The sequence below is a fragment of the Urtica dioica genome, chromosome 1 (genome assembly GCF_054948205.1).
Source record: "Urtica dioica subsp. dioica isolate 48M chromosome 1, U.dioica_male_clone48M_v1_H2, whole genome shotgun sequence".
NCBI classification, from domain to species: domain Eukaryota; kingdom Viridiplantae; phylum Streptophyta; class Magnoliopsida; order Rosales; family Urticaceae; genus Urtica; species Urtica dioica.
Window position 1 is genome coordinate 8,060,756 of NC_142756.1, and position 24,958 is coordinate 8,085,713.

Consider the following 24,958-nt stretch of genomic DNA (forward strand, 5'->3'; position numbering starts at 1 on the left):
CGGATATTCTAACCGTTGTAGGATCTTCTCGCCGCGGCGGGAGTCCTTCATCGCCGCGGCGAGGAAGTTTCATAAAAAACTGCTAGGCCACGGTATCCTTCTCGCCGCGGTGGAGTATATTTCCAGCCGCGGCGACATAGTCTCGCCGCGGCGAGAGATGACCATCGCCGCGGCGACTTTATTCTATAACGCTTATAAAAAGCGTTGTAGAATGCTTCGCCGCGGCGAGGTTTAAATCATGCCGCGGCGAGGTCCATCCTTCTACAACGCTTTGAACTTGCGTTGTAGAAAGTTTTCGCCGCGGCGAAAATCACATGGTGCCGCGGCGACGGTTCTACAACGGATAGTGTTAACGTTGTGGAAAATCTGAAATTTAAGTTCTTCTACAATGCTTTACAAAAGCGTTGTAGAATCACCCAGATTCTACAACGCTTATCCAAAAGCATTGTAGAAACACCTGGATTCTACAACACTTAGTCATAAGCGTTGTAGAAACACTAAGTTTCTACAACACTTATGTTAAGCGTTGTAGAATCCCTAGTTTCTACAACGCTTATGTTAAGCGTTGTAGAAAGTGGGTTGTATAATCCATCATTTATAGTAGTGAACGTTCTGACAGGTACTAACTACATGCCTTGGAGTAGATCTATGCTCATTGTTCTTGAGGCCAAGAACAAGTTAGGGTTCATAGATGGAACGATCTCGAAGCCATCACCTGAAGATCCAGAACTCTTGCGCTTGTGGAGTCGCAACAATTCAACGATCATCGCATGGATCATGAATTCTGTCAGCAAGGAAATTGCATCGAGCATCCTGTTTGGAGGAACCGCGAGAGATATCTGGAATGACTTGAAAGATCGTTTTCAGCAATCAAATGGACCAAGAATCTTCCAATTAAGGCGTCAATTCGTGAATCTCTCCCAAGATCAGCAATATATTGGCGTCTATTTCACGAAACTGAAGTCTGTTCATCAAGACCTATGCGATTTCAAACCTGAGTGTACATGTCCTTGTACGTGTGGAGGTAAGGCTAAACTGAGCAAATATGCAGAATCTGAGTATGTGATGCAGTTCCTCATGGGCCTCAATGAGAACTACACACACGCTCGTGGTCAAGTTCTCCTTATGGAGCCTATACCTCCTATCAACAAGGTCTACGCCATGCTCACTCAAGAAGAGACTCAGAGGTCTGTCGGAATGGATTCAATTGCTCCAATTGATCAGTCAAACACCCTCGCCATGGCAGCGCGTGATGACCAAAAGAAACTCAAAGGGAAAGAAAAACCGATCTGTACACACTGCAAGATTTCTGGCCATACAGTAGACAAGTGCTACAAGATACACGGCTATCATCCTGGTTACAAATTCAAACCAAAGAATTTGGCCAACAATGTAGAAGGATCAAATAATGGAGGAATCTTTGGGAATGTCACCTCAACTGATGCCTCCACAGGTCTTTCAGCAGATAGATAGATAGAGAGAGAGAGAGAAAGAGAAGATTTTGGTGCGAAAATGAGCAGAATCGGAGCTAAACAGTGCAAGTTATGGCTTGCGACGCGTGGACTTCAGCTGCCTTTTGACTTTTAGGGGCCATAACTTGCACTGTTTAGCTCCGATTCTACTCGTTTTCGCATAAACACAAATGCGACACGCATGACCAGGGACGCATCGTGTACCTGTCACATTTCATCTCTAAACCTCACGCGACAGATGCGTCTACGAAGACGACATGGAGACGGTACGCACGAGCAAGACGCGTACGGGTCTACACGTGTCGCGCCCGAGCACATTGTCAAATTTTTAAATAGATCTTTTTAGAGCTTATCTCAGCCTTTAGATCTCATCCAAAAGCCCAAAATGCTCCGAAAATATACCCTAGTATCATATACTCTTAATGTGGTCATTATTCATACATTACACAATACTCTAGAGTTTAGAGCTTAGAGCCATTTTTTAGAGAGAGAAAGCTTAACTTCTTGGAGTGAAGAAGAAGAAGAAGAAGAAGAATGGAGTTGCCATCTCTTTCATCCTCATCATCAACACTCCATTTGTTAATAATTTTTCTTTCTCTTTAGCTTATTTTCTTGTCTTGAACTCCATTTCATTTATTGTTCTAGTTTATGCTTGTTCTTAGTTTCTTTTGAGTTGAATCTTGGATTTGAAGTTTCTTTTTATATTTGGATATTGAATAGAGTTGACTTGATATTTGTTGTTGATTTCTATGTCTCTTTATTATCTGGTTTTTTTTACTATTGTTCTTATGCTTTGCTTGATTAGAGTTATGAATAGCTAATCTCTAGAGGGGCATGATGTAGTTAGAAATTTGATGTTGGTTGGTTTATCACCTTAGGGTAGAGTTGAGCTTCATGTTGGTAAAAGAAAAGAAATCTTTGGGATTATGGGTATGTGTTATCTCTAAGTAATTAGTGAATCTCTAAGCAAGTTTTGAAATCGAGAGGTGATAAACGAGCGAGCTCTATGCTGCTAATAATCCGCGTACGCAAGCGTATGTATGTCACTCAAGTAATATAGAATATAAATTCGAGTATCGTACCCCAGAGAGACTAGAAAAACAGCGACTTCCTAAAATTTGATGCTAATTAAATCCAAGTAAATTGAGAAGATGTTTGTCACAAGAACAAAAGTAAACAAAATTAAAACATAGAATTAAATACGAGTTATGCAAGGATGAGAAGGTAGGGGTCACGACTTCACCGGGGCTAACTAGATCGGGGGATTTCGGGTTCGAATAACATATCTACTCCTATAAACGATAATCTCACTCTATCGAAATTATTTACTAGTCTCTCTCGAGTGATCTAGCAAACCTATGCAATTGACGGATTATTATCATCTCGACATCTAATCCTATTAAAACAATCACACACAATAAATTAAGAGTTCAAACGATTACATAAATTGCCTAGATTTTGTACTAACCTAGGATCAACTATGAAGCCATAATAAAAGCATGATTATCGATTCTCTCTCGAGTAATAAAAAATCCTAGACAACATTTCTAATAGTGATCAAGCACTAGAAAACATTAAGCATGATTCATGACAAGCAATTCAATAGATGGAGCAAACAAGCATAATCTAACCTAACGAAACCCCCCTTCCATTATCAACCCTAGCTATATCGCAACCCCATAAGAACCTAGCCGCTAATGGAACCCATAATAATCAAAACGCAAAGAAAAATAATTAAAAGCAACAATATGAGCATGCAAAATAATTAAAAGCAACAATATGAGCAAAATAATTTCGGGAACACCCTTCCACAACGGGACATCTCTGCCGTTGTAGAAGTACTTCACTGCAGCGAAAAGACTACGTCGCCGCGGCGAAATTCAATAACGGGATCATTTCCCGTTGTGGAATTACAAACTTTTTTTTATATTTCACAATGCAAGAGTATTCCCGTTGTGGAACCTATATGATTCCACAATGGAAAAACTCTACCGTTGTGGAATCATATAGGTTCCACAACATGAGAGCTTTCCGTTGTGGAAGCCCCGTTATGGTATCCAATATTTGCAGTAGTGAAAGCAAAAAGAGATTCATATTGAAACTAAACAATATTCAACAATAATTTAAAGCAATAAAATAAATAAAAGAAGAGAAGAAAGAAACATGAATGAATTCGGAGAAAGAGAACTCGCCATGTTGTCAATTTCGTCGAAGAATGACTTTTTTCTTTTTCCAAAAGCTCTAAAAAACAACCAAACAGTAAAAGAGAAACTTAAACAAAAGGGAAGATGTGTTTTTGAGAGCTTAAAGTCGAATATATAGGTCAATATGTGATTTTCGGAGCATATTGGGCCTTTAGAAGGGTTCAAATGGCCCAAAAACATCAAAAACGGAAAGAACGTCCGTCAAAACACGAAGAAAAGAAACGACGTGCATGTCAAGGGCTCATGGCGCACACTGGTTGTTAGAGAGGCGCGCGGCGCACACTTTTTTCTGCGCGGCGCGCAGATGCTTCTGGACGCCCGGCCTATTTTTGTATCGGTCGTATCTTCTTGCTCCATTGTCTGATTTTCGTAAATAAATATGTGTTGGAAAGATAAGAGATATCTCTATCCAATGGTGGAAAGAAATTCATCCAGAATTGTGACTTTAGAATCTTAAATCATGCAGAAGAAGACGCCATGTTTCTTGATTGGCTCTAACTTGTCCGAAAAATCTTCAAATCATCCCAAAGTTGCTCAATTGCCCTCAAAACACTTTTAGATCATGATAAACCTCTAATAATAAAGAAAAACACAAAAAGATATCAAAAACACCTAAGGATTCGCTTCGATTCAAGTACGAAAACGAGGGATTACGTATAAAACGCACTCTTCACTCTACTCGTCTCATCGCAAATATACCTAGATCTATAGAAAGACTAGGGGGTATGTGTAGTTGGTTAAAATCTCGGGTATAATGTGATTGTTTATTTTAATAGGATCCAAGCCGATAGATGTAAGTTCGTTAAACCATTAGATCTCTAAAGACTCGAAAGAGATTAAATTAGCGGATATCTTACGGGGATTTAGACTAAGTTTTCCCATTTTAACCCTTCCTTACTTGTCCCCATATAACCAACCAAGTCATTGAGCTAATGAAATCATGTCTCTTGCTTTTTTTATAGGTTTTTAAATCGTTTTTATTATTTTTCTTGTTATTACTCTTGCATAAATTGAAAACCATCAAAATAAAATCCTCCATATTTACTTTTGCGTCGAAACTTAATACAAGTCCTCGTAGGATCAATAATCCGTGCTCATGCACGATACTACTTGAGGACACGTACGCTTGCGTCGTGTGAGATTTTCCTAATTAACGAAATCTCCCAGTAGTATTACCTTGTAGTCCTTCATGAGAGTCTTTTAGTTTGCTTTGGCATCCACACGGCTATTCATAATTAACGAAATCTCCCAGTAGTATTACCTTGTAGTCCTTCATGTATATAGCCCTAATTAAGGCCGTATGAAAAGGAATTGGATATTTAGTTTGTAGTCATTTGATATATCAATGGGAGATTAATGAAAAAACCAAGGTACGTGTTTTTCAGCATATATTGACATTTTCTCTACAGTATCCACTCTCGCCCCACCTCGATAATTCACGTACATATTAGTTTAATATTTCGTGTCCTTGCTATCCAAAATAAAAAAAATAAAAAAATCGTGTCCCTGAATAAATATTGATTAAATATGCACTGAGTTTTACAATATACTTCTTAAGTCCTTCGACGGAAAATGACACGTGAAGCAAGATTAAATTGACCATTCCTAAACAGAAAGAAGCTATTCAGCGTAATGTCTGTAGTTTTGACTTTGTCCCTGTTATTATACAAAAAACAAACGTTATTGGCATAAAGCTTAGAGCGCTTATCGATGTCTAGTTCACTTTTGAGTTGATTTGTTACTAACAAGTGCCTTACACATGGAGTTGACTTATGCTCCCGTTGAAGTTTGGTACCATTATCTCCGGAAACGGGGTGAGGAAAAGCATTCACACGAGAGAGAGAGAGAGAGAGAGAGAGAGAGAGAGAGAGGGAGAGTTGACTTTCCGTTAGCATTTGCTTATTACTGACTAAAACGTTAAACCTAGATAAAATGCACTCGTCACATCCAGCCCCGGCTCTAGTAGTAGGCCACATAAGCGGTTGCTCAAGGCCCATCTCATTTTGAAAAATATTAAGCCAAAAAAGACCTCTTTTGAAAAATAATAAACCAACAAATAGCATGCATTTCTCTAATTATGTTGATAAGTAGTCCGCGCTTGAGTTGTGGAGTCCTATATTTAATTATCATTTTGTTCTTTCTCTCTTGTCACTGACTCCTCTCTCACACCCTCTTACAAATACCAACATCCATCCAGTCAAAGTCAAGTACGTGGCCCACCTTCATAACAAAAAGTACTTGATCCAATCCAGAAAAAAAAATGTCATATAATTATCTTCCATGCAAAAAAAAAAATGAATTGGTATTAATAAATTATTGACCAAAATGATTAAAATATATATATAGACCAAAATAATAATAAAAAGGAGCAAAATGTTATGGCCTCATTAAATTATAGACCTAATGATCAATAAGAGAATTAGTGATGACTAAAATGCTACAATGATAAGAGGTTATGGACTATTTACATTAAAAAAAATAAAGCCTAATTATTTATTTTCGCTTAAGGCCTCGGTATGCCTTGAACCGGCCTTGGTCACATCGCAAACGATATGACTTTAAACGTCATCGAAAGTTATGATCCCGTCATATTTATAGAACACGTAACTTGGTTTGTCTAGGATAAGCACCGGTACTAAAAAGTAACAACTAATACAACTCAAGTTTTCTTTTTAAATTTTACTCTGGCACAAAGCCAGGTGGCGGTGAGGGGGTTAATAGGCTTTTTTTTATAATAATTTTGTATATGTAATTTTTATATTATTTTTAAAGACAAGTTTTCAAATAAAATAAGAGGAATTGCCATAACTAGCTACCACCAACTCAATAACTATTTCCAATAATCCATCGAACAATAATTTTGGCCAAATATACCACTTGCCTCTATGTGTAAAACCCTAAATACCCTTAAAAATTATTTTTTACATTTTATCATTTAATTCCTTCTCTCTCTCCCTAATGTATGATACTTCTCCAAAATCTCATCACTCAAACTCACCCAAAATCAAAACTCTTCTTCTTCTTTGAACCACGATCGAAATCCTTGCCCAAACATTTCAGCGAACGAAACCCTTTTTCTTCTCCACGAATCCCTTCTCCTTCTCCACGAATCTCTTTTCCTTGCCCGGATTCTACTTGGTTAGTTTCAGCGAATCTCTTTTCCAAAGACTCTACTTGGTTAGTTTTAATGTTTTTTCTTACCATTTATTTCGTTTTTGTGTATGTTTATTCTGAGTATGTTTAAATTTGGGGCAAAAATAAGGTTTTTGTGATTCTGGGTAATTTTTGAAGTTGTTCAGCGAAGTTCGTAAGTTTCGTCAAATGTCAACAGTTGACATCAATTGTTGACATCTTATGTCAACAGTTGATGTCATCTGTTGACATATATTGTTGATGTATAATATCAACAGTTGACATCAACTGTTGACGTCAACTGTTGACATATGATGTCAACAATTACTAACTTTGGATTTCTTCTTGATTTGTACAGTGATGGCGGAAATTTATTTATTATTCAAGCACGGTGGTACTTTGGTTGAACCTGGTCGGTATCATGAGAAATGATCTTTCGGAATTATGGTGTCGTCTGAAGTGAACTTCGCTAGCTTTGTTATCAATACTCGAGGAGGGGTGTGATTCGGTCCCAACTCATGAATCGGCAATTCGTTCTACATTAGGATTGGATGACTATTTTTTTTTATATTTTGTTCAGACTACTTTTTTAATTTATTATGCTTGGTTCATACTACTTTTGTTTAAGAGTCTATTTATTTAATTCATTATGTTGTTTGTTCAAACTACTTTTGTTAAAGAGAATCTCTTTTGTACAGACTACTTGTTGACCTCAACTATTGACTTGATGTCAACAATTGACGTCAACTTTTGACATCAATGTCAACAACATCAATGTCAACAATTGACGTCAACTGTTGATATCAATGTCAATAGTTGACGTCAATTGTTGACATCAATGTCAATAATAAACAGAGAGCTCATAAATCACAAATGTCAACAGTTGATGTCAAAACCATTAAAAAACAACTACAGATTGATAATTGATATATTGTTGATATTCATTAAACATGTTATCAAAAGCATACCAAAAGATTAAGATATGAGTAGTACGTGAACAACATTGCTACCAAAAGCATACCAAAAGATTAAGATAAAAGTAGTACGTGAAACACATTGCTATCTATTGTTTACATTGTTTCCTAATTGTCATAAATCTCCATGTCCGATCCAACATGGGTCGCTAACTTCACTGCCCCGTGCCGGTATAAGTCGATCGTGAACTTTTGTCGGTGCATGTACATCTCCTCTTGTTTGACATCTTGCAGATCTAAGCCGTGAGACATAAACGTAGAATTGACTGTCCCGTACCTGATCGCCAAGCCATTCTTCTTTGGTCCAGAGTTAAAAATGTCTTCAATTTGATTTCAACTTTTGTGAAATTACATCCCTATGACAATTTATCTTCTAGTGGCTTGTACCAACGCCTTTCCTCATCTTTCTTCTTCAACAATCCAAACTTCAGCCAACTCTCCATTACAGTGACGTCCTCAATAAATTTCCACCATCACTGCGTACAAATCAAGAAGAAATCCAAAGTTAGTAATTGTTGACATCAGATGTCAACAGTTGACGTCAACAGTTGATGTCAACTGTTGACATTATACATCAACAATATATGTCAACAAATGACATCAACTGTTGACATAAGATGTCAACTGTTGACATAAGATGTCAACTGTTGACGTCAACTGTTGACATCTGACGAAACTTACGAACTTCGCTGAACAACTTCAAAAATTACCCAGAATCACGAAAACTGTATTTTTGACCCAAATTTAAACATACACAGAATAAATATACACAAAAACGAAATAAATGGTAAGAAAAAAACATTAAAACTAACCAATTAGAGTCTTTGGCAAAGAGGTTCGCTGAAACTAACCAAGTAGAATCCGAGCAAGGAGAAGAGATTCGTGGAGAAAGAGAAGAGATTCGTGGAGAAGAAAAAGGGTTTCGTTCGCTGAAATGTTTGGGCAAGGATTTCGATCATGGGTCAAAGAAGAAGAATGATTTTGATTTTGGGTGAGTTTGAGTGACGAGATTTAGGAGAGGTATCAGATGTTAGAGAGAGAGAGAGAGAGAGAGAGAGAGAGAGAGAGAGAGAGAGAGAGAGAGAGAGAGAGAGAGAGAGCGAGAGAGAAGGAATGAAATGATAAAATGTAAGGAATATTTTTTTTAAAGGGTATTTAGGGTTTTACACATAGAGACAAGTGATATATTTGGCCAAAATTATTGTTTGGTGGATTATTGGAAATTATTATTGAGTTGGTGGTAGTTATGACAATTCCTCATAAAATAAAGAAAAACGGTACAAAATAACAATTTGAAACTTATTGATTAGTAAAATAACTCAAGTTTCAACTTTTCAGTAAAATAGTTAAATTTACGTTTTCCAAATTCTTTTGACAGTCAAAATTAAATTTTTTGACGATTATTATAAGTAATTTATCACTTTCAAATAGAATTAATCTTGGGGTAATTTTTTTTTTAAATTACATTACTGCACATTTTGACTATTTCACTAAATTAAGACAAACTTTGATTATTTTATAAATTCATAACTTTAAATCGCCTATTGTTTATAATAGGAGGTAATTTAAACGTTCAACTTTTTGTTGAAAATTTGAATTAGCCATAATTTGTCATGACAAATAATCTAAATTGCATGGCTGATTAGTCACAGCTAGAAGGCTAAGAGTTTTTTTTTTTTTTTTTTTTTTTTTTTTTTTTTGTATCATAAGTTATTTCCTCTATATTCGCAAAGCAATCAAAGATCCTTTCATTTTTTTTTTCTGTAATTGCACCTTCATTCTTGCTCTAGATCAAACCTCGAATTACAAGTTGTCGAGCGCATTCAACACCCCAAAAGAAGAGTAACAAATCGGAAATTTGTCATCAATAGGGACGATAAGAGCTAGCCTGTTTAATTGACAATATGTCTAACCAACGGCCAAGTTGTAATATTAAACTTCCTCAGAGTTGAGCTAGACATATTAGTTGAATATGTAAGATGTAGTCTTTCATGGTTGTCGCATATCAATCTAGTACGGTTATAATACATACTCTGGATTTTTGTTATATTTGAGGTGGCCTAAGTGGCCCCGGTGGATTCCACCCACGAGCTCTCTTTGCAATTGATGTTAAATTCTATTCCACAAAATTAGGTTTTGTTACATGTGTTGTTGGCTTATTTTTTTACGGTAAGTCTGTCTCGAAAAGATGTTTTGAAACATGCACCAAGATAAGTTGAGTCATATTGACCGTTGTGCGCATAATCTATATTTATGACAAGTTTCCTGTTTCGCCAATATTGTCAGCTGAAGACCTTCTACGTATATCTTTTCTGCATAAATGGGTAAAAACCATAATTCGACTTACTATAAAAAAAAAGTTTTTCTCTTAGTGGTCTAGTCTTGACTCTTGACGCATTCATTCACATGATTAGGGTTTTAAGACGTGCAAGATCGGAGGACTGGAAAACTATTTGTGTTGTGTGTGTGTGTGTTGTGACTCTCTAGACGATATTCCTGTTTCATAAAGCGTTGGAGTGTTGTTTTGGGTTTTGTGATTTCGTGATTGAGGATTCACGAGTGTTGACATCAAAGATTACCAACACTTGGCAGATTGTTTGAGAGTGGAAGTCGGATTCAAATGGAGCCCGAGTTAAAATTCACATGTAGTAATAAGAAAAATAGTCTTGAAGCGGAGATCTTTGAAATAAGACAATCGTGTAATATTGACTACTTTTCATTTAGTGATGATTTTTTTTTCAGTGGTCAAATTGCTCCCCAGATCAGTCGATAACGTTGCACCGAACTGAGTTATCATTTTTTGTACCATTTATTTTTATGCATTGTTTTATATTTTCATTGCATAAGAACATATTGTCGTATACATTGACTTTACATATTGTGCGCGATCTTTTCTCTCTTACTAAACAAAATTTCACTAAGAATCAGGGTGTTCTGATTGGAGTGATCCTCAACGAAACTGATCAATTTGTAGTTCTTATAATGGAGTTTTTTTTTTTTTTTTTTTTTTTTTTTTTTGAAATAAGAGCAAAAGTTGATGAGAGGGAAAAGATATGAAAAAAACAATTTCAATAAATATTATGTCACAGTGTCATTTTTTCAATTTCTTTTAGTTTTAATTTACTAATGAACAGAAACTAATATCGGGAAGGGGCGTTGCACTATATGACGTTCACTAGGTAGAATCATTATTTGTTATAATCATACATATCATTACTTGACGATTTCATGCAGTCCATGTGCTTGTCCTATATTTCTCAAGTAAACAAGACAAAAGTTGAGCAATTAATTGGATGCCTACAATCTTAACAATGGGATCCTTATTCATTTTTATCATGTTCCATATTAAGTTTCGATGTAAAAAAGATAAAAGGGACTTCAGTCCAAATGTAATGCGATATTCAACATAAAATTAGCGCAAAGAGTCATCACTCTTTGAGAGAATGATGTAGGCTACAGTTATACAAAGACGAACAAACTCAATAGGGGAAACAAACATCTAGGGTTCATTTTTATTTTCTTTAAAACTGAATTTAAAGACAAAAACATAAAAGCTTTTTTAGAGGCCTTGTTACCCGAAAATACATCTCAAAACGAAAACAAATAACGAGAATCAAAGCAATAATACAAATAAGGAAAATATCACAAAATAGGAACGACGGTTGGAAATCTGAAGATGGTGTCGTTTTTTCCACTCGATTCTGACATGGCGGCCCTAAGCCTCCATAAATATTAGGTGTTTGTTACTAATCTTGTCACCAATTTCAAGATATTCAACATACTAAAATAGATCTCGCATCTGTTTATGTATTCGTCTTCGCAGATCATGATGGACCCCGGATCATGGCGGTAACCGTGGTTATAGAAGTTGAAGGACAGAGAAGGTTTCAGCTCATAGGCCACGCTCTGGCCGTTGCACACGTGTGATTGGCTGTAAGGGTTGACCAAAGACGCCGCAACTAATATGGTTTTTAGAAACTCGGTCGGGTTGTACCGTGTTTTCTTTCGCTCGGCTCTCACTCCCGCCTTCCTCGTCATCTTCAAACCCTTCTTTTCGCCTGCATACCCGGGCAATATCGTCTCTTCCAAGTTCATGTCTAGCTCGGTCCCATACGCGCAAACATAGAGAATCTAATATGTAATCAAGTTATGGTATGTATATTACCTTGTAGTTCTTCAAGAGAATCTATTCCTTTGCTTTGACATCCAAAGCTGTTCATATGCACTCTCATGTCAGTGATGATCTGCATATATAGAACCACCAATTATATCACTCTATATTACACAAGTAGCTCTTAATTAGAAAACTAGAAAAGAGAGATGAAATATAACGCACCGTCATTGTTCATGGATATTTTTAGTTTGTAGTCATTGTGATATCAATGGGGGATCGATGGAAAAATAAGGTATGCGTTTCTCAGTATATATTGACATTTTTCCTCTATAGTACGCACTCTCTCATCACCTCAATCGTTACATATTAGTTTAATACTTCTTGTTCTCGAAAAACTACATTAAAAATGCAAAGTTGTTTAGTTTGACTTTGTCCACGTTATTAATTGATTTGTTAATAACTCAAGCGGTGTAAAAAGTTAAACAAGTGCCTACACATGGAGTTGACTAACTTAAACAATGACTTTTAGGTTTCTTATAATATATGATTAATTGATGGCCATGTTCAGTGGAGTAACGTTTTCTCGGGAGACGGGGTTGAGGAAAAGCATTCACACGATGCGAGAAAGAGAGAGGGAGTTTCCACCAACACCAGCATGCGCTTATATGATCGGTATTGAAATTGCAGTGCCCGTTTTCCTGTATAATAATTACGATGAAGATTAAAAAAAAATGTGTTCATAAATATTACGGTGTCGTACAAAATTTGATGTGACCAATGAAAATCAGAATAATCGGAAATAATATTACAAAATAATATATATAGATATAGATATATATATCCGCACGAATTTATAGGTCAAATTTTATATAACTTGAAGTAATATGAGAAAATAAATTAAAGCTTAATGCAAACTACGTTCTTTTTAAGAAAGTGCAAACTGGCACTCGTGCTAAATGCATTTTTAAGATGTTATTCTTTTTATTATGATAAAATCCAAAATCATGCGGAAAAATTACAAAAAAAGTTTTTTTTTTTCTACATTTTTAAGTCGTTTTAATTTTGTTCAAAAAATAGTAATTTTTTTTATTAACTATAAACAGTTATTTACCAGTATAATATTCCTTATAAATATAACTCATATCCTCCTCCGTCCACGAATTGTGTGTCATGTGTTCTATCCCTCCAATAAACGAATGACAGCTCATCTCTCTTAGAATTTTCAATTTCTGTTTATTTAAACACCACCTGTACTTCCCTGTTATTATGTTACAATATTTTTATAAGAGAAATATTTCCTCGATCCACGGCCATAGCACTGCTTATGAACACCGGAAAGTGTTTAAGACCACGTCGTTGCTTGCCAAGCTGCGACCTTTTTGTCTCCTTGTATATAACCTCGTAACATTCTTATATAAGAAGTACATGACTTATGGCGGCTAATCAACAAAGAAGGAAACGACCAACAAAAGAAGAACATTACCAACGAACATCCTCTAGTGAAGTGTAAAAAAAAGAAGAAAAAAAGTGATGGTGTTTTTTTTTTTTTTTTTTTTTTTTTTTTTTTTTAAATGAAATAACTTGGCTAACAGAGTAACATACCAAATAAAATCATTAAAAAAGCGTGAGTAACGTGGCCAAATTCTACGCTAATCTTGCGATTAAGTTTTAAAAATGCATTGCCGTATACAATTGGGATTATTCCTATTCTATGACCTCCACAATGATTTTGGACCAAAATCAAATAAGTTCAATTTAATCCTAAACTATGACTATCTATTTTCTTTAAGTACAAAAATACCCTCAATAACTCACTGTGACTTTTTATTGACATTAATACAAATAAGTTCCAATGTTTATTGACATTAATATAAAAAAAAAGAACATGAATTAATTATTTTTCAATAACTCACTGTGACTTTTTATTGACATTAATACAAATAAGTTCCAATGTTTATTGACATTAATATAAATAAAAAAGAACATGAATTAATTATTTTTCAATAACTCACTGTGACTCTTTATTGACATTAATACAAATAAGTTCCAATGTTTATTGACATTAATATAAATAAAAAAGAACAGGAATTAATTATTTTTCAATAACTCACTGTGACATTTTACTGACATCAATACCAATAAGTTCCAATGTTTATTGACATTAATATAAATAAAAAAAGAACATGCTCATGTTTAGAATTTCAAACAGAACATGCTAATAAAACAGATGGTTTATTGACATCAATGTCAATAAACTAGACGGTTTATTGACATCAATGTCAATAAACTAGACAGTTTATTAACATCAATGTCAATAAACCAGCTACTGTCAAACCCGGCAACACCAAACACATGTTATCAAAATTGGGAATCAACAATATTGTATAAACACACATTTGGGCGCAGTTATCCACCCGACGTTCTCTCGATTCTACCCGGCCTCGCCTCGCCGACGCTCGTGCGGCATCTCCGTCATGTCTTGGGCCGTGTCTTCGTCGACCCGAACCGCCGCTGTGGGCTCTGCGTAGCCCGCCCTAATCTAGCCTAGACCCTCGAGAACAAAACTCAAACGAAGACCAAACAAAATCCATAACAACTCAGTTACACACGGCAAAAAAAAACAGCATACACGGTCAAGTCTCACGGCCAAGTCCAAAACACGTCCAAAAATCAGCAAATCCATGGTAAATTCATCCAAAATTCGAAAACAGCCCAAATCAACAATCCCAAGCATAATTCCAAACACAAAATCGAGTCACAATATCAACAATTCTCAAGATTATCAAAACCCCCAATTTCTAATAAACATACCCTGATTTTTCGGCCAAAATAATCAAGAGAAAATCCAAACAATAATCTTAATCCATGAATCCGAGTAACAACATCACAATCGAGCTCAAATCAAGTCCAGAGTACATCGATTTCACAAAATCAAACCAGAAAATCAAAAATCTCAATCTCATGAACAAACCCTAATCTAAAAATCTATTTTCGGGTTTGATTTTTCTTACCCAATTCCTGTGAAATTCACTCTCCTCGGTGGGTTCTCTTCCTTTCCCGGCGTTCGCTTCCCGGTCGGTCTCCACGGCGACGCGCGGCGTTCTCGTCTCCTCGGCCAAGGCGCGCACGGTGGAGAACTGGTGGCTTGAGCTGTCGGCCGAGCTTTATCTTCCTCTGCGAGCTCAACTCCGTCTCACTCTCACTCTCTCTCTCTCTCTCTCTCCCGAATTCTCGTTCTTCTTCTTCCTCGCTCAACTCGGCGATAAACCACGAGAACCCCAAACTAATTTTAGGGGTTTGAAACCCCCGTGATAAGCCTCGACGGAGTTCTTCTTCTTTTGGACGCAAGAGAGAGAGAGAGAGAGAGAGAGAGAGAGAGAGATTTTGGACGAAGAAGAAGAAGAAAAGAAACGCAGAAGAAGAAAAGAAATAAAGGATAAAAAAAGCAATGAGAAAAAATTGAAAGAAATAAAAGGATAAAAACGTAATTGTGTAAAAAAGCAAGTCATGTTTTTGGATTAAATTAGAGATATTGGATTTTGGTCCAAAACTATTGTGAATGTCATAGTTTAGGAATAATCCCTATACAATTTACATAAACTGGGATATTTTCCCGACAAATTAAGCTAAAATAATAAAACCATACTTGAGCCCATGCAGGGAGGGAGGCCCAGCCCTCAAGGTCTTGAACTCTCTAACTTTTTAATTTTTTTTTCTTCATTCTATTTATTTAAAAATTATTAATTATTCTTTTTTATTATTATTGATCTTAATAACTCTTTGTTATTTTGATCTTGTACAAAATATATAACTACTCTTTTTTTTGTTAGTAATAAATAGTACAAAATATAATATAATATATATATATATATAAAGGTCTGAGATGTAAGAAAAATATATATATATATATTTTTTTTAAACGTGGGCGGTGCCACGGAGATTTCATAGAAGCCCTCACGGATGGCGGAGGAAAACCGTGGTTACAAGAGAAAGAACAATACAATCGCAAAAACCACGAAACCAAAACAGGAAGCCAAACGAAAAACGCTATCCCGACATGCGGGACTGAATTTCTCTGTCATCGGCTCTAATAGCCTCTTCCGAGCAAGGAGGGACAAGCCCCATCCATCTCGAGTTAGAATTATGAGATACAACAAAACGGGCTAAGTTGTGAGCCGCGATATTAAAGAGACGAGGAATGTGCATAATTTTAAATTCAACCAAATTGCTTACCTCTCTCTTGGTCTGATGCAAGATCGTCCCGAGCTCGGTCGTGGGAATCTCCCCCCGGCCACCGCCTTGACCACCTCCGAGCAATCCGAATGAAGTTCCAACTTCGACCCGCCTATGCTGCTAGCTAAAACTACGCCCTGGAGAACCGCAAACGCCTCAGCAAGCTGGGAGGTAAAACCTCAAGCTTGGGAAAACGTTTGCGAGGCTATCACCCTTCCGGTGTGGTCGCGCGTAATGCACCCCACACCGAACCCTCCCTGGTCCCGATTTAGCGCAGCATCCACAGTCACCGAGATTGTTCCTTGCGACGGAGGGATCCACCTAGGCTTGGTCATCATCTTCTCTTCTCCCCAAGTAGTTGTCTTGTTCGCGTCTCTGAACTCTTCGAGGAAACTCCTAGTCCACCGAACAAGCTCCGACTGATTCCAAGCTCGCTTCCCCGAGACTACATTGTTCCTGTGGTTCCACAATTCCCAGATAATAGTAATATAGAATTCGAAATTACTTACCTTAAGGGAACCAGCCGCTCTGAGGATGTTGTCAAAAGCCTCCCCCTCCCCCTGCGGCGGGAGAATCCAACCGAAACCCGCCTCTTTCCAGACTTTCCTACTCCACTTGCAGCCCCAGAGAGCATGGTGAACCGTCTCAGCCATTCCCGAACAGATGGGACAGCGATCGTCAGTGATAACCTTCATCTTGGTCAGCACGGTGCGAGTCGGGATCCGTCCCTTGCACACTCTCCAGATAAAGAGCTTAACCTTAGGAGGAGCTCTAAGCTTCCAGAATTTCCTCCACCAATCCTCCATCAGGGACTGGTCGGACGAGCTGGCTTCATAGGTGGACTCCATAGCTACCCGGTACCCGCTCTTGACCGTGTACTCTCCATCCTCTGTATAATGTCAGCGCCGACGGTCCGGGATCCCCTCACCCCCACACGGGATACTCAGAATAACCCTAGCGTCTTCCTCAGCAAACATGGCTCGAATGAGCGTCTCGTCCAACCTCATCAGCTCAGCAACTCTCATATCAGGGGGGATCAGAGGGGGATCAATCCACGTGAAGGATCTAGGTCTAGGAATCCACTTGTCTCCCAAAACCATGACCGACTCACCGTCCCCAATATTCCATCTCGTGCCAGCCAAGATGATCTCTCTATACCCCAAACCAGACTTCGCCACATAAAGGAGCTATTCGGCCCGCAATGACCACTCAGGATGTCCCCGTGTGGGTAGTAACTCTCGCAGAAGACCTTGCCCACCAAACTCTCGGGCCGCCTGAGGAATCTCCACACGTTCTTAGCGATCAGAGCTTGGTTGAACTTTTCCAAGTCCCTAAAACCCATGCCACCCTCCAGCTTATTACGCACGAGGGCCTCCCAAGCAACCCAGTGCGTCTTATTGGCCCCATTACAATTTCCCCACCAGAACTTGGCTATAGCCGAATGAATCTCCGAGATCAGCGTCTTCGGGAGCTTGAGACAAGAAGCCACATAACACGGGATTGTTAGGAATTCTTGCCCACGAGAAGATACTTATGTAAATTCTCGTTGAAATTATTAATAAAATAAAGTTTGACATTTATTATCTATTTGAATTGAAAGCATTATTTCTTATTTAATAAGCTTTATTAAACATTCATTATTCCATAGCCTCTGTATCTAACTGAGTCACGTGTTGGGCACCTGAGTTCGGGCGGTGTGCTAAAACATGGTCGATGACTGATATACGCCTGGAAAACTATATCTAAAGTCATATATGTGGAACACATGGGTGAAGGCTGATCACTATGTGGGAGCATTCTACACTTGTGGTAAGTGTACGACCCGGACAGGTCTTGGTGTAGATGTGTCGTTTAAGGACCGTTACGACACACTAACCGAGGCCACTATGATGGTCACAGTGAGACTTGATCTAAATCCTGAAGTGATCATGGACACTGGGTTATGTTACTGAGCTCTTTGACTCATTCGCTAAAAGGCTATTCATGCTAATCACAGCTTATGTCTTGGGAGTTTTCTCAGAGCATAATTCGAGTGGGAAATGATTTACAGATATGGAATCCAGCCTTCCTGAAAGAAGGTTAATGTTCTCTCACCTAAGGGTTGATTTCAGAACCGATAGATTACGCGCACTTTCGAAGTAAGTAACGTTCGAAAGAATCTTTCGATGGGGAAGCAACAATGCTTAGGGCTGATATGTATCAAGAGAAGTATAACGGAAAAATTGACTTCTCTTGACACGGGTTGAACCTGGAGGATCTTGATCACGAACTGACTATATCAGTGGACACTCGTCACGATGAGTAAATATAATTCTAGTATAAAGGAGAGTTCAGTCTTGGCTTACAAGGTGGAGTATTTGACCAAGATTAGACGAATCGATGGACAAAAGAGATAGGACTATTTCGTCTTTTTCATCGGATTTGTTAAGCTCCTATTACTAGGTCCATAGTCCCCGATTCGGCTCTGATAAAGGCGGATAAGAACTTTCGTATAATAATGTTTATCATTATTAATCTCACTTGCTGTAATTGTGATTGACAACATTAATTCTGGAAAACGGGTATTCGCAGAATTAAATAAATATTTATGGTAGAATTGTTTATTTATTGTTTGATCAAGTAAATAAACAATTATTAATTATTTGTTTATTATTGGACCAAGTAAATAAATAATTAATTGGGTTTTAAGCAATTGGGCCTTGCACAAAATATGAAAATCGGATTTGGGAATTTTTGGCACTAGGTTTGTGCAAATCCCCCCTAGGTCGTGTGCCTAAAATTCGAAATTTATAATATTGGTATTTACCAATATTTTCTCTTTAGTTGTTTAAATAAAGGAGAGAGAAAAATATAAGATATTGTCCTATATTTTCTCCTTATTTAAAGGAAAGTATTTAGGAGAATATTTAGGAGAATAATATATTCTCCTTTATTATCTCACTAAATAAATTATTCTCTATTTAAATAAAAGAATAATATCTCATAGATATTGATCTGATGGATGAGAGAAAAAGTAGGATTCACTTGTTGAGATCCAAGGGCCTAGATTAAATCCTCTAGTGTGAACACAATAAAAGGAAATAAAATATTCTGGAAGATTCCATGAATATCTCCTTTTTACTACTATAAATAGGGGTTCATGAGAATGAAAAAATAAGCAATTATTTTAAGCAATTATTTGAGAGAAATTTCGTGCATCCTAGCCTCTCCTTGGCCGTGCATCTGCCTCTCCCTCCCCTCGGAAATTCGTTTCCATTCTTAGTAAAATAAGAGAGAGATCTCGAAACACCTAGTTTCGTGATCTAGTGAGATAAAGACTGTGCCCACTCATCTTTCTTATTCGTCTCGGAGATTACGTTTCGGAAGACTAAGGTGTCATCACATCGAGTCCTTGAAGTAGAGTCCCTTATTTGATCGTGTGGAGGCTTGTACGTTCAAGACGAAGACGGATTGTGAAAGCTTTCAGTTCGTGAACCGAAAATCAATGTAAGTACTCGTTTACTCTTATTTCGGTTGCTTGACATATATGCTCTCGTATAATTTTTTAATTAACGTAAATCTAGATCTTGTCATATAATCATTGAATTAATTAGCTCATGATTAGCGTAATTAATTACTTTTCCGCATTAATATGGTTATATGGGGGAATCATCCCCGACAGGGATAGCTTGAAGAATAGACTTAATAAGAACCTCTCTGCCAGCCTGGGAGAAGAAAAGACCGTTCCAACCCTTTATCTTCTCCCAGATGCGTTCTCTCGCGTATCCGAAGAGCTCAACCTTTTTCCGACCTGTGAACGCAGGGAGACCTAAATAACGCTTGTGGCAAGCCGTCCTCCGAACTCCAAGGGTCTGGGCAAGGATCTCATCATCCTCCTCCGTCTCGACGTCTTTACCAAAGCAGACATCGGATTTCTTAAAATTAACCAACTGACCCGAAGCCCAGGAATACACCCGTATGATCTCTGCCACAGACTCGCACTCCTTAGGACATGCCTTGAAGAACATCAAGCTGTCATCCGCAAACAGGAGGTGGGACACACGGAGGTTTCCGAAACGGACTCCACTGATAGATCCAGACTGCTCTCCCGCTCTGAAGAGACTTGAGAGACCCTCAGAACAGAAAAGAAAGAGGAAGGGAGAACACGGGTCGCCCTGTCGGAGACCTCTCTGAGGAATAACATGACCCCGAGTGGTCCCGTTAATGTTGAAGGAAAAGCGGACCGAGGAGACACATCTCATCACCTTTTCAACCCACTGGGCTGAGTACCCAAGTCTCAACATCTTTTGAAAGTGGAAAATAACTCAAATAAAAAAGAGAGCATTAAATTATCTTTTTTTTTTACAACTTTTTCATTCATACAGTTCATATATTTAAATGCATGGAACATTTAAATAATGTAGGAACCTATGTCCATGTAGGAGGAGATCTCACAAGTAGGAAGTGGCTAGGGCAACCAAGTTAGTTTCTCGAGGTTAAACTTACCTGTTCGAATTCAGTACTTTCTCAGTTAAAAAAAAAATAAAAAAAAATCAATACTTCTCTATGTCTGTGTGGCTATTTTTTTAATCGTAATATCTGTGTGGATTTTGATTACCGCCTGTGCCCGGTATAAGTATAACATAATAGATGAGAGAACGAATTAGCACCATGGGTTTAAATCCCGGGGGAACCGGACGGGAACCGGTCCGGTTCCCCCTTTTTTGAAGTACCCGGCACCGGAACCACCAGAACCGGAATTTTCCGGTGATTCCGGGGGAACCGGACCGGGATCCGGGTAGGAACCCGGTTCCCATTTCCCGGTCCGGTTCAGTTAAAAAAAACCCGGGTATAAATACCCGGTTTCCTCTTCAAAAAACACAATTCACGTCGGTTTGAGGAGCTTCAATTTCCGCCGTGAGCTAGACGTTTTTTGCCCAGATCCCGCCCGGATCCCGCCAAACCGCCACCTTCCCGACGCAGTCACAGCCATTTTCTCCCAGATCCCGCCGGTTCCAGGCTTTCCCGGTGAGCTTCCCGTCGTGGTTAATTTTTTTGATGATTTTGAGTTTAAATCTTGAAATTTGTTGGTAATTCTTGAAGATTAACTATAAATTAATATTTGTGAGCATGAATGTAGTTTTTATTTAAAGTTTGTGTTGATGTTTGTAATTTTTTTGTATTTAATGATTTAATCCGAATTATTTATTAATTTTGTGATTAGTTAGTGATGATTAAGGTTATGTTAACTTGTTTATTGATTTATGAAGAAATTGTTATGAATTATTTTTAATTATAGAGTTTGTGTTGATGTTTATAATTTTTTTGGTAATTAATCCGAATTATTTAGTAATTTTGTGATTAGTTAGTGATGATTAAGGTTATGTAAACTTGTTTATTGATTTATGAAGAAATTGTTATGAATTGTTTTTAATTTTAGAGTTTGTGGTGATGTTTATATTTTTTTTTTTGGTAATTAATCCGATTTATTTAGTAATTTTGTGATTAGTTAGTATGATTAAGGTTATGTTAAACTTGTTTATTGATTTATGAAGAAATTGTTATGAATTGTTTTTAATTTTAGAGTTTGTGGTGATGTTTATAATTTTTTTGGTAATTAATCCGAATTATTTAGTAATTTTGTGATTAGTTAGTATGATTAAGGTTATGTTAAACTTGTTTATTGATTTATGAAGAAATTGTTATGAATTGTTTTTAATTTTAGAGTTTGTGTTGATGTTTATAATTTTTTTTATTTAATCCGAATTATTTGGTAATTTTTTGATTAGTTAGTGATAATTAAGGTTATGATGAACTTGTTTATTGATTTATGAAGAAATTTTGTGACTTGTTTTTCATTTTAGAGTTTGTGTATATTACAAGTTTATAATTAGTTAGTGATATTTTGTAAATGTTATTTGTTAATTTGTAGATTACAAGTTGCAAGAATGTCGGCCCCCGACTTAGCTAGGAAGTATTGCACACCTATTTCCGGAAAAAGTACCGGCCACCGGTGCATATTTTGCGAGCACATTATGGGAGGTGGCGGCATCACGAGAGTGAAAAACCACCTAGCCCATGTAGACCCAACGAGGAGTGTCAAATTCTGTGAGAAAGTCCCTCTTGAAGTGAAAACAGAGATGCTTGCTTTACTTCAAGGCAATGTCGTAAAAAAGAAGAACAAACAGTCGTCGGAATCTACGCTTCGCACGACATTGACTAAAAATGTTGGCGTGGAAGAATCAAACGAAGAAGAGTACGAAGCACAATTACGAGCAGTTATGAAGAGGTCAAGACAAGAGGCGGCGCAGACGGAATGAGAGGCTCGGATGATGTCGGGGCCCGGCAGTGGTTCTACGGCAAAATCTCCACCAGCTGCTCCGTCATTATATAAGTCAGCGAGTGCGAAGCAAACAAAAATTGATGAGATGGTGGATCCGAAGAAGAGAACGTGGCTCGGAAGACACATAACAAAATTCTTTGTTCACCAACATGTGCCGGCGAGTAAGGCCGCCTCGCATGAGTTCAAAAACATGATAGCGTCCGCTCAAGATCTAGGTAATCCTCGATTCGTGATAAGTAATTTTATTTTCATATTGTCGATTCGCATGTGTTCTTGAAACGTTAACATGATGTATATTGGCATATTGCAGGTCCAGGCGTTCCTATACCAACTCCGTATGAAATTCATAACAAGTACCTCGATATGGAGGTTGCAAACGTGGAGAACTACCTTGAAGAACAAAAGAAGCGGTGGGTAAAATACGGCTGCACCATACTCACTGATGGTTGGACGGGGCCGACCAGACTGAGCATCATAAACATTATGGTTTATTGTGCTGGTGCAACGGTGTTCTTAAAGTCCGTTGATGCGTCAAAGCATACAAAAACAGGGGACTACATCTACGGAATATTGAGGACAGTGCTCAAAGAAATCGGAAAACACAATGTTGTCCAAGTTGTGATCGACAACGGTTCGAACTACAGGAGTGCCGGGTTGAAATTACAACGAAAGTACCATGTGTACTGGACACCTAGCGCCGCACATTGTCTAGATCTGATGTTTGAAGATATTGGGAAGAGAGATAGTGTTAAGCATACTATCAAAGCTGCGAGGGATACGACTAAGTTCATCTACAACCACAGCACTGTGTTGTCCAAGTTACGGGAGACATCCCCAGGTGAAATCATCCGTCTCGGCGCAACAAGATTTGCCACGAACTATCTAGCTCTCAGAAGTCTCTGAGAGAAGAGAGCTGCGTTGAGGACGATGTTCAGTAGTCAATGGTGGGATGATTCCAAATTGAGTGCAACTCCTACAGGTAGATCCGTATCTGAGACTTGTTTAAATCCCAGATTCTGGCATTCGGTGGACGAAGTGTGTGCCATATTCGAGCCGATGTACACCACTCTTCGATTAGTGGACACTGAGGTGCATCCCACGATGGGATTACTATACTACATCTTCCACGAGATGAAAAAGAAGTTGGAAGCGATGAGTGGGAAGAAATGGGTTGTCGACATCGTGAACCACAGATGGAGTACTCAAATGGAACATCCACTACACATTGCAGCTTTCTTCCTAAATCCAAAGTTGTTGTTTAACCCGGATATAACCATGAACAATACTCACATGGCCGCTGTCACAAAGGTTTTCGACTTCTTGCATCCAGATCTTGATGGGTCAACTCTTGGGAAAGAGGTATAAAACTATAAATTGTTACAAGCTATATCACATTATGAATATATGAGTCTTATTTGATTTTCTAATTACAGTTAATCGCATTTCGAGACGCTCGAGGGGACTTCTCACAAATAAGTGTTGTTTCGGCACGAAGCACCCTTTGTGCAAGTAAGCTTGTGAGATGAATTGTATGCATTAACTATGTCATGGAATGGTGAGAAATGACATGATATGATTTATGTCACATGATTGCAGGTGAGTGGTGGGAGCTTTACGGAAATTGGACCCCGACTTTACAGACGTTGGCCATTCGAATTTTGTCACAAACTTCATCCGCCTCCGCTTGTGAGAGGAATTAGAGTACATTTGCCCTCGTCCACACAAAACAAAGGAACCGTCTAGCCTACAGCAGACTCGAGAAGCTTGTTTTCTACTCATACAACATGAAGTTGCAGCTTTGTGAAGCAACTCGGATTCACGACAACAACCTCAACCCGATGGATCCTTTGGATATCATCGAACGAGGGAGACGACGAAATGCTCCGCTGGATTGACGAAGTTCACATGGACGACGTCAACCAGAACCCGGATCCGACAGTAGCTGAAGCGGCTCGAGAGCATGGAGTTGATCCGGAGCGAGTGCTGAACGAGGACGTCCAACCTCAACGCGGATCCGGAGACAGTTCAGATTCAGATGGCGGAGGTTCAAGCCGTAGATCAAGCGGAGCAGGTGGAGGTGCAGGTGACGGTGGATCAGGGGGAGGTGATGGAGGTTCCTATCGGTCTGGGGGTTCCTTTACTGCTGGAGGCACCTCATTTGGTGATGCCGGCGGTGCTCAACTTGGATACGCACCATCGCAAGAAGATTTTGATCGTCTTCATCACCATGCCTTTTTTGATTCAGAATACGGGCACGGAGGTCAGGGCGGAAGTATGAATGATGCCATGTCATTTACGTCTAGCAATGACGTTGATGACTTGTCCTAAAACGTCGGATCGGTATCAATTGGTCCTCAAGGCACAGAGTCATCTTATGATGACAGATCTTCCAGTTACAACCAGGACGCCTATGCATCAACTCACGCTCCCGAAACGGTGCGACCATATCCAGGTTATCCCATCTACTCCATGTTTGTTGGTTCATCTCAGTATGAGTACGACTATCA

The 24,958-nt window shown here is 38.2% G+C and overlaps 4 protein-coding genes across 4 annotated transcripts; 3 read left to right on the forward strand and 1 right to left on the reverse strand.

The window, feature by feature from the left end:
• Positions 1–648: 648 nt before the first annotated feature.
• On the forward strand, positions 649–1,473 carry LOC149406967 (uncharacterized). Its single transcript, XM_089618102.1, has one exon. The coding sequence runs from the start codon at positions 649–651 to the stop codon at positions 1,471–1,473; it is 825 nt and encodes a 274-aa protein (XP_089474228.1).
• Positions 1,474–11,268: 9,795 nt separating this feature from the next.
• On the reverse strand, positions 11,269–12,254 carry LOC149406968 (heavy metal-associated isoprenylated plant protein 28-like). The gene is made up of 3 exons (XM_089626561.1): positions 12,119–12,254; positions 11,948–12,026; positions 11,269–11,840 (listed from the first exon to the last, which is right to left on the reverse strand). Exons 1-3 carry the CDS (start codon positions 12,122–12,124, stop codon positions 11,515–11,517), a joined length of 411 nt encoding a protein of 136 aa, XP_089482687.1. The 5' UTR covers positions 12,125–12,254; the 3' UTR covers positions 11,269–11,514.
• A 10,186-nt stretch (positions 12,255–22,440) lies between these two features.
• Positions 22,441–23,354, forward strand: LOC149406969 (uncharacterized). Its single transcript, XM_089618114.1, has 2 exons — positions 22,441–22,666; positions 22,762–23,354. Exons 1-2 carry the CDS (start codon positions 22,441–22,443, stop codon positions 23,352–23,354), a joined length of 819 nt encoding a protein of 272 aa, XP_089474240.1.
• Positions 23,355–23,378: 24 nt separating this feature from the next.
• On the forward strand, positions 23,379–24,151 carry LOC149406970 (uncharacterized). The gene is made up of 3 exons (XM_089618121.1): positions 23,379–23,810; positions 23,885–23,960; positions 24,048–24,151. Exons 1-3 carry the CDS (start codon positions 23,379–23,381, stop codon positions 24,149–24,151), a joined length of 612 nt encoding a protein of 203 aa, XP_089474247.1.
• Positions 24,152–24,958: the final 807 nt, after the last annotated feature.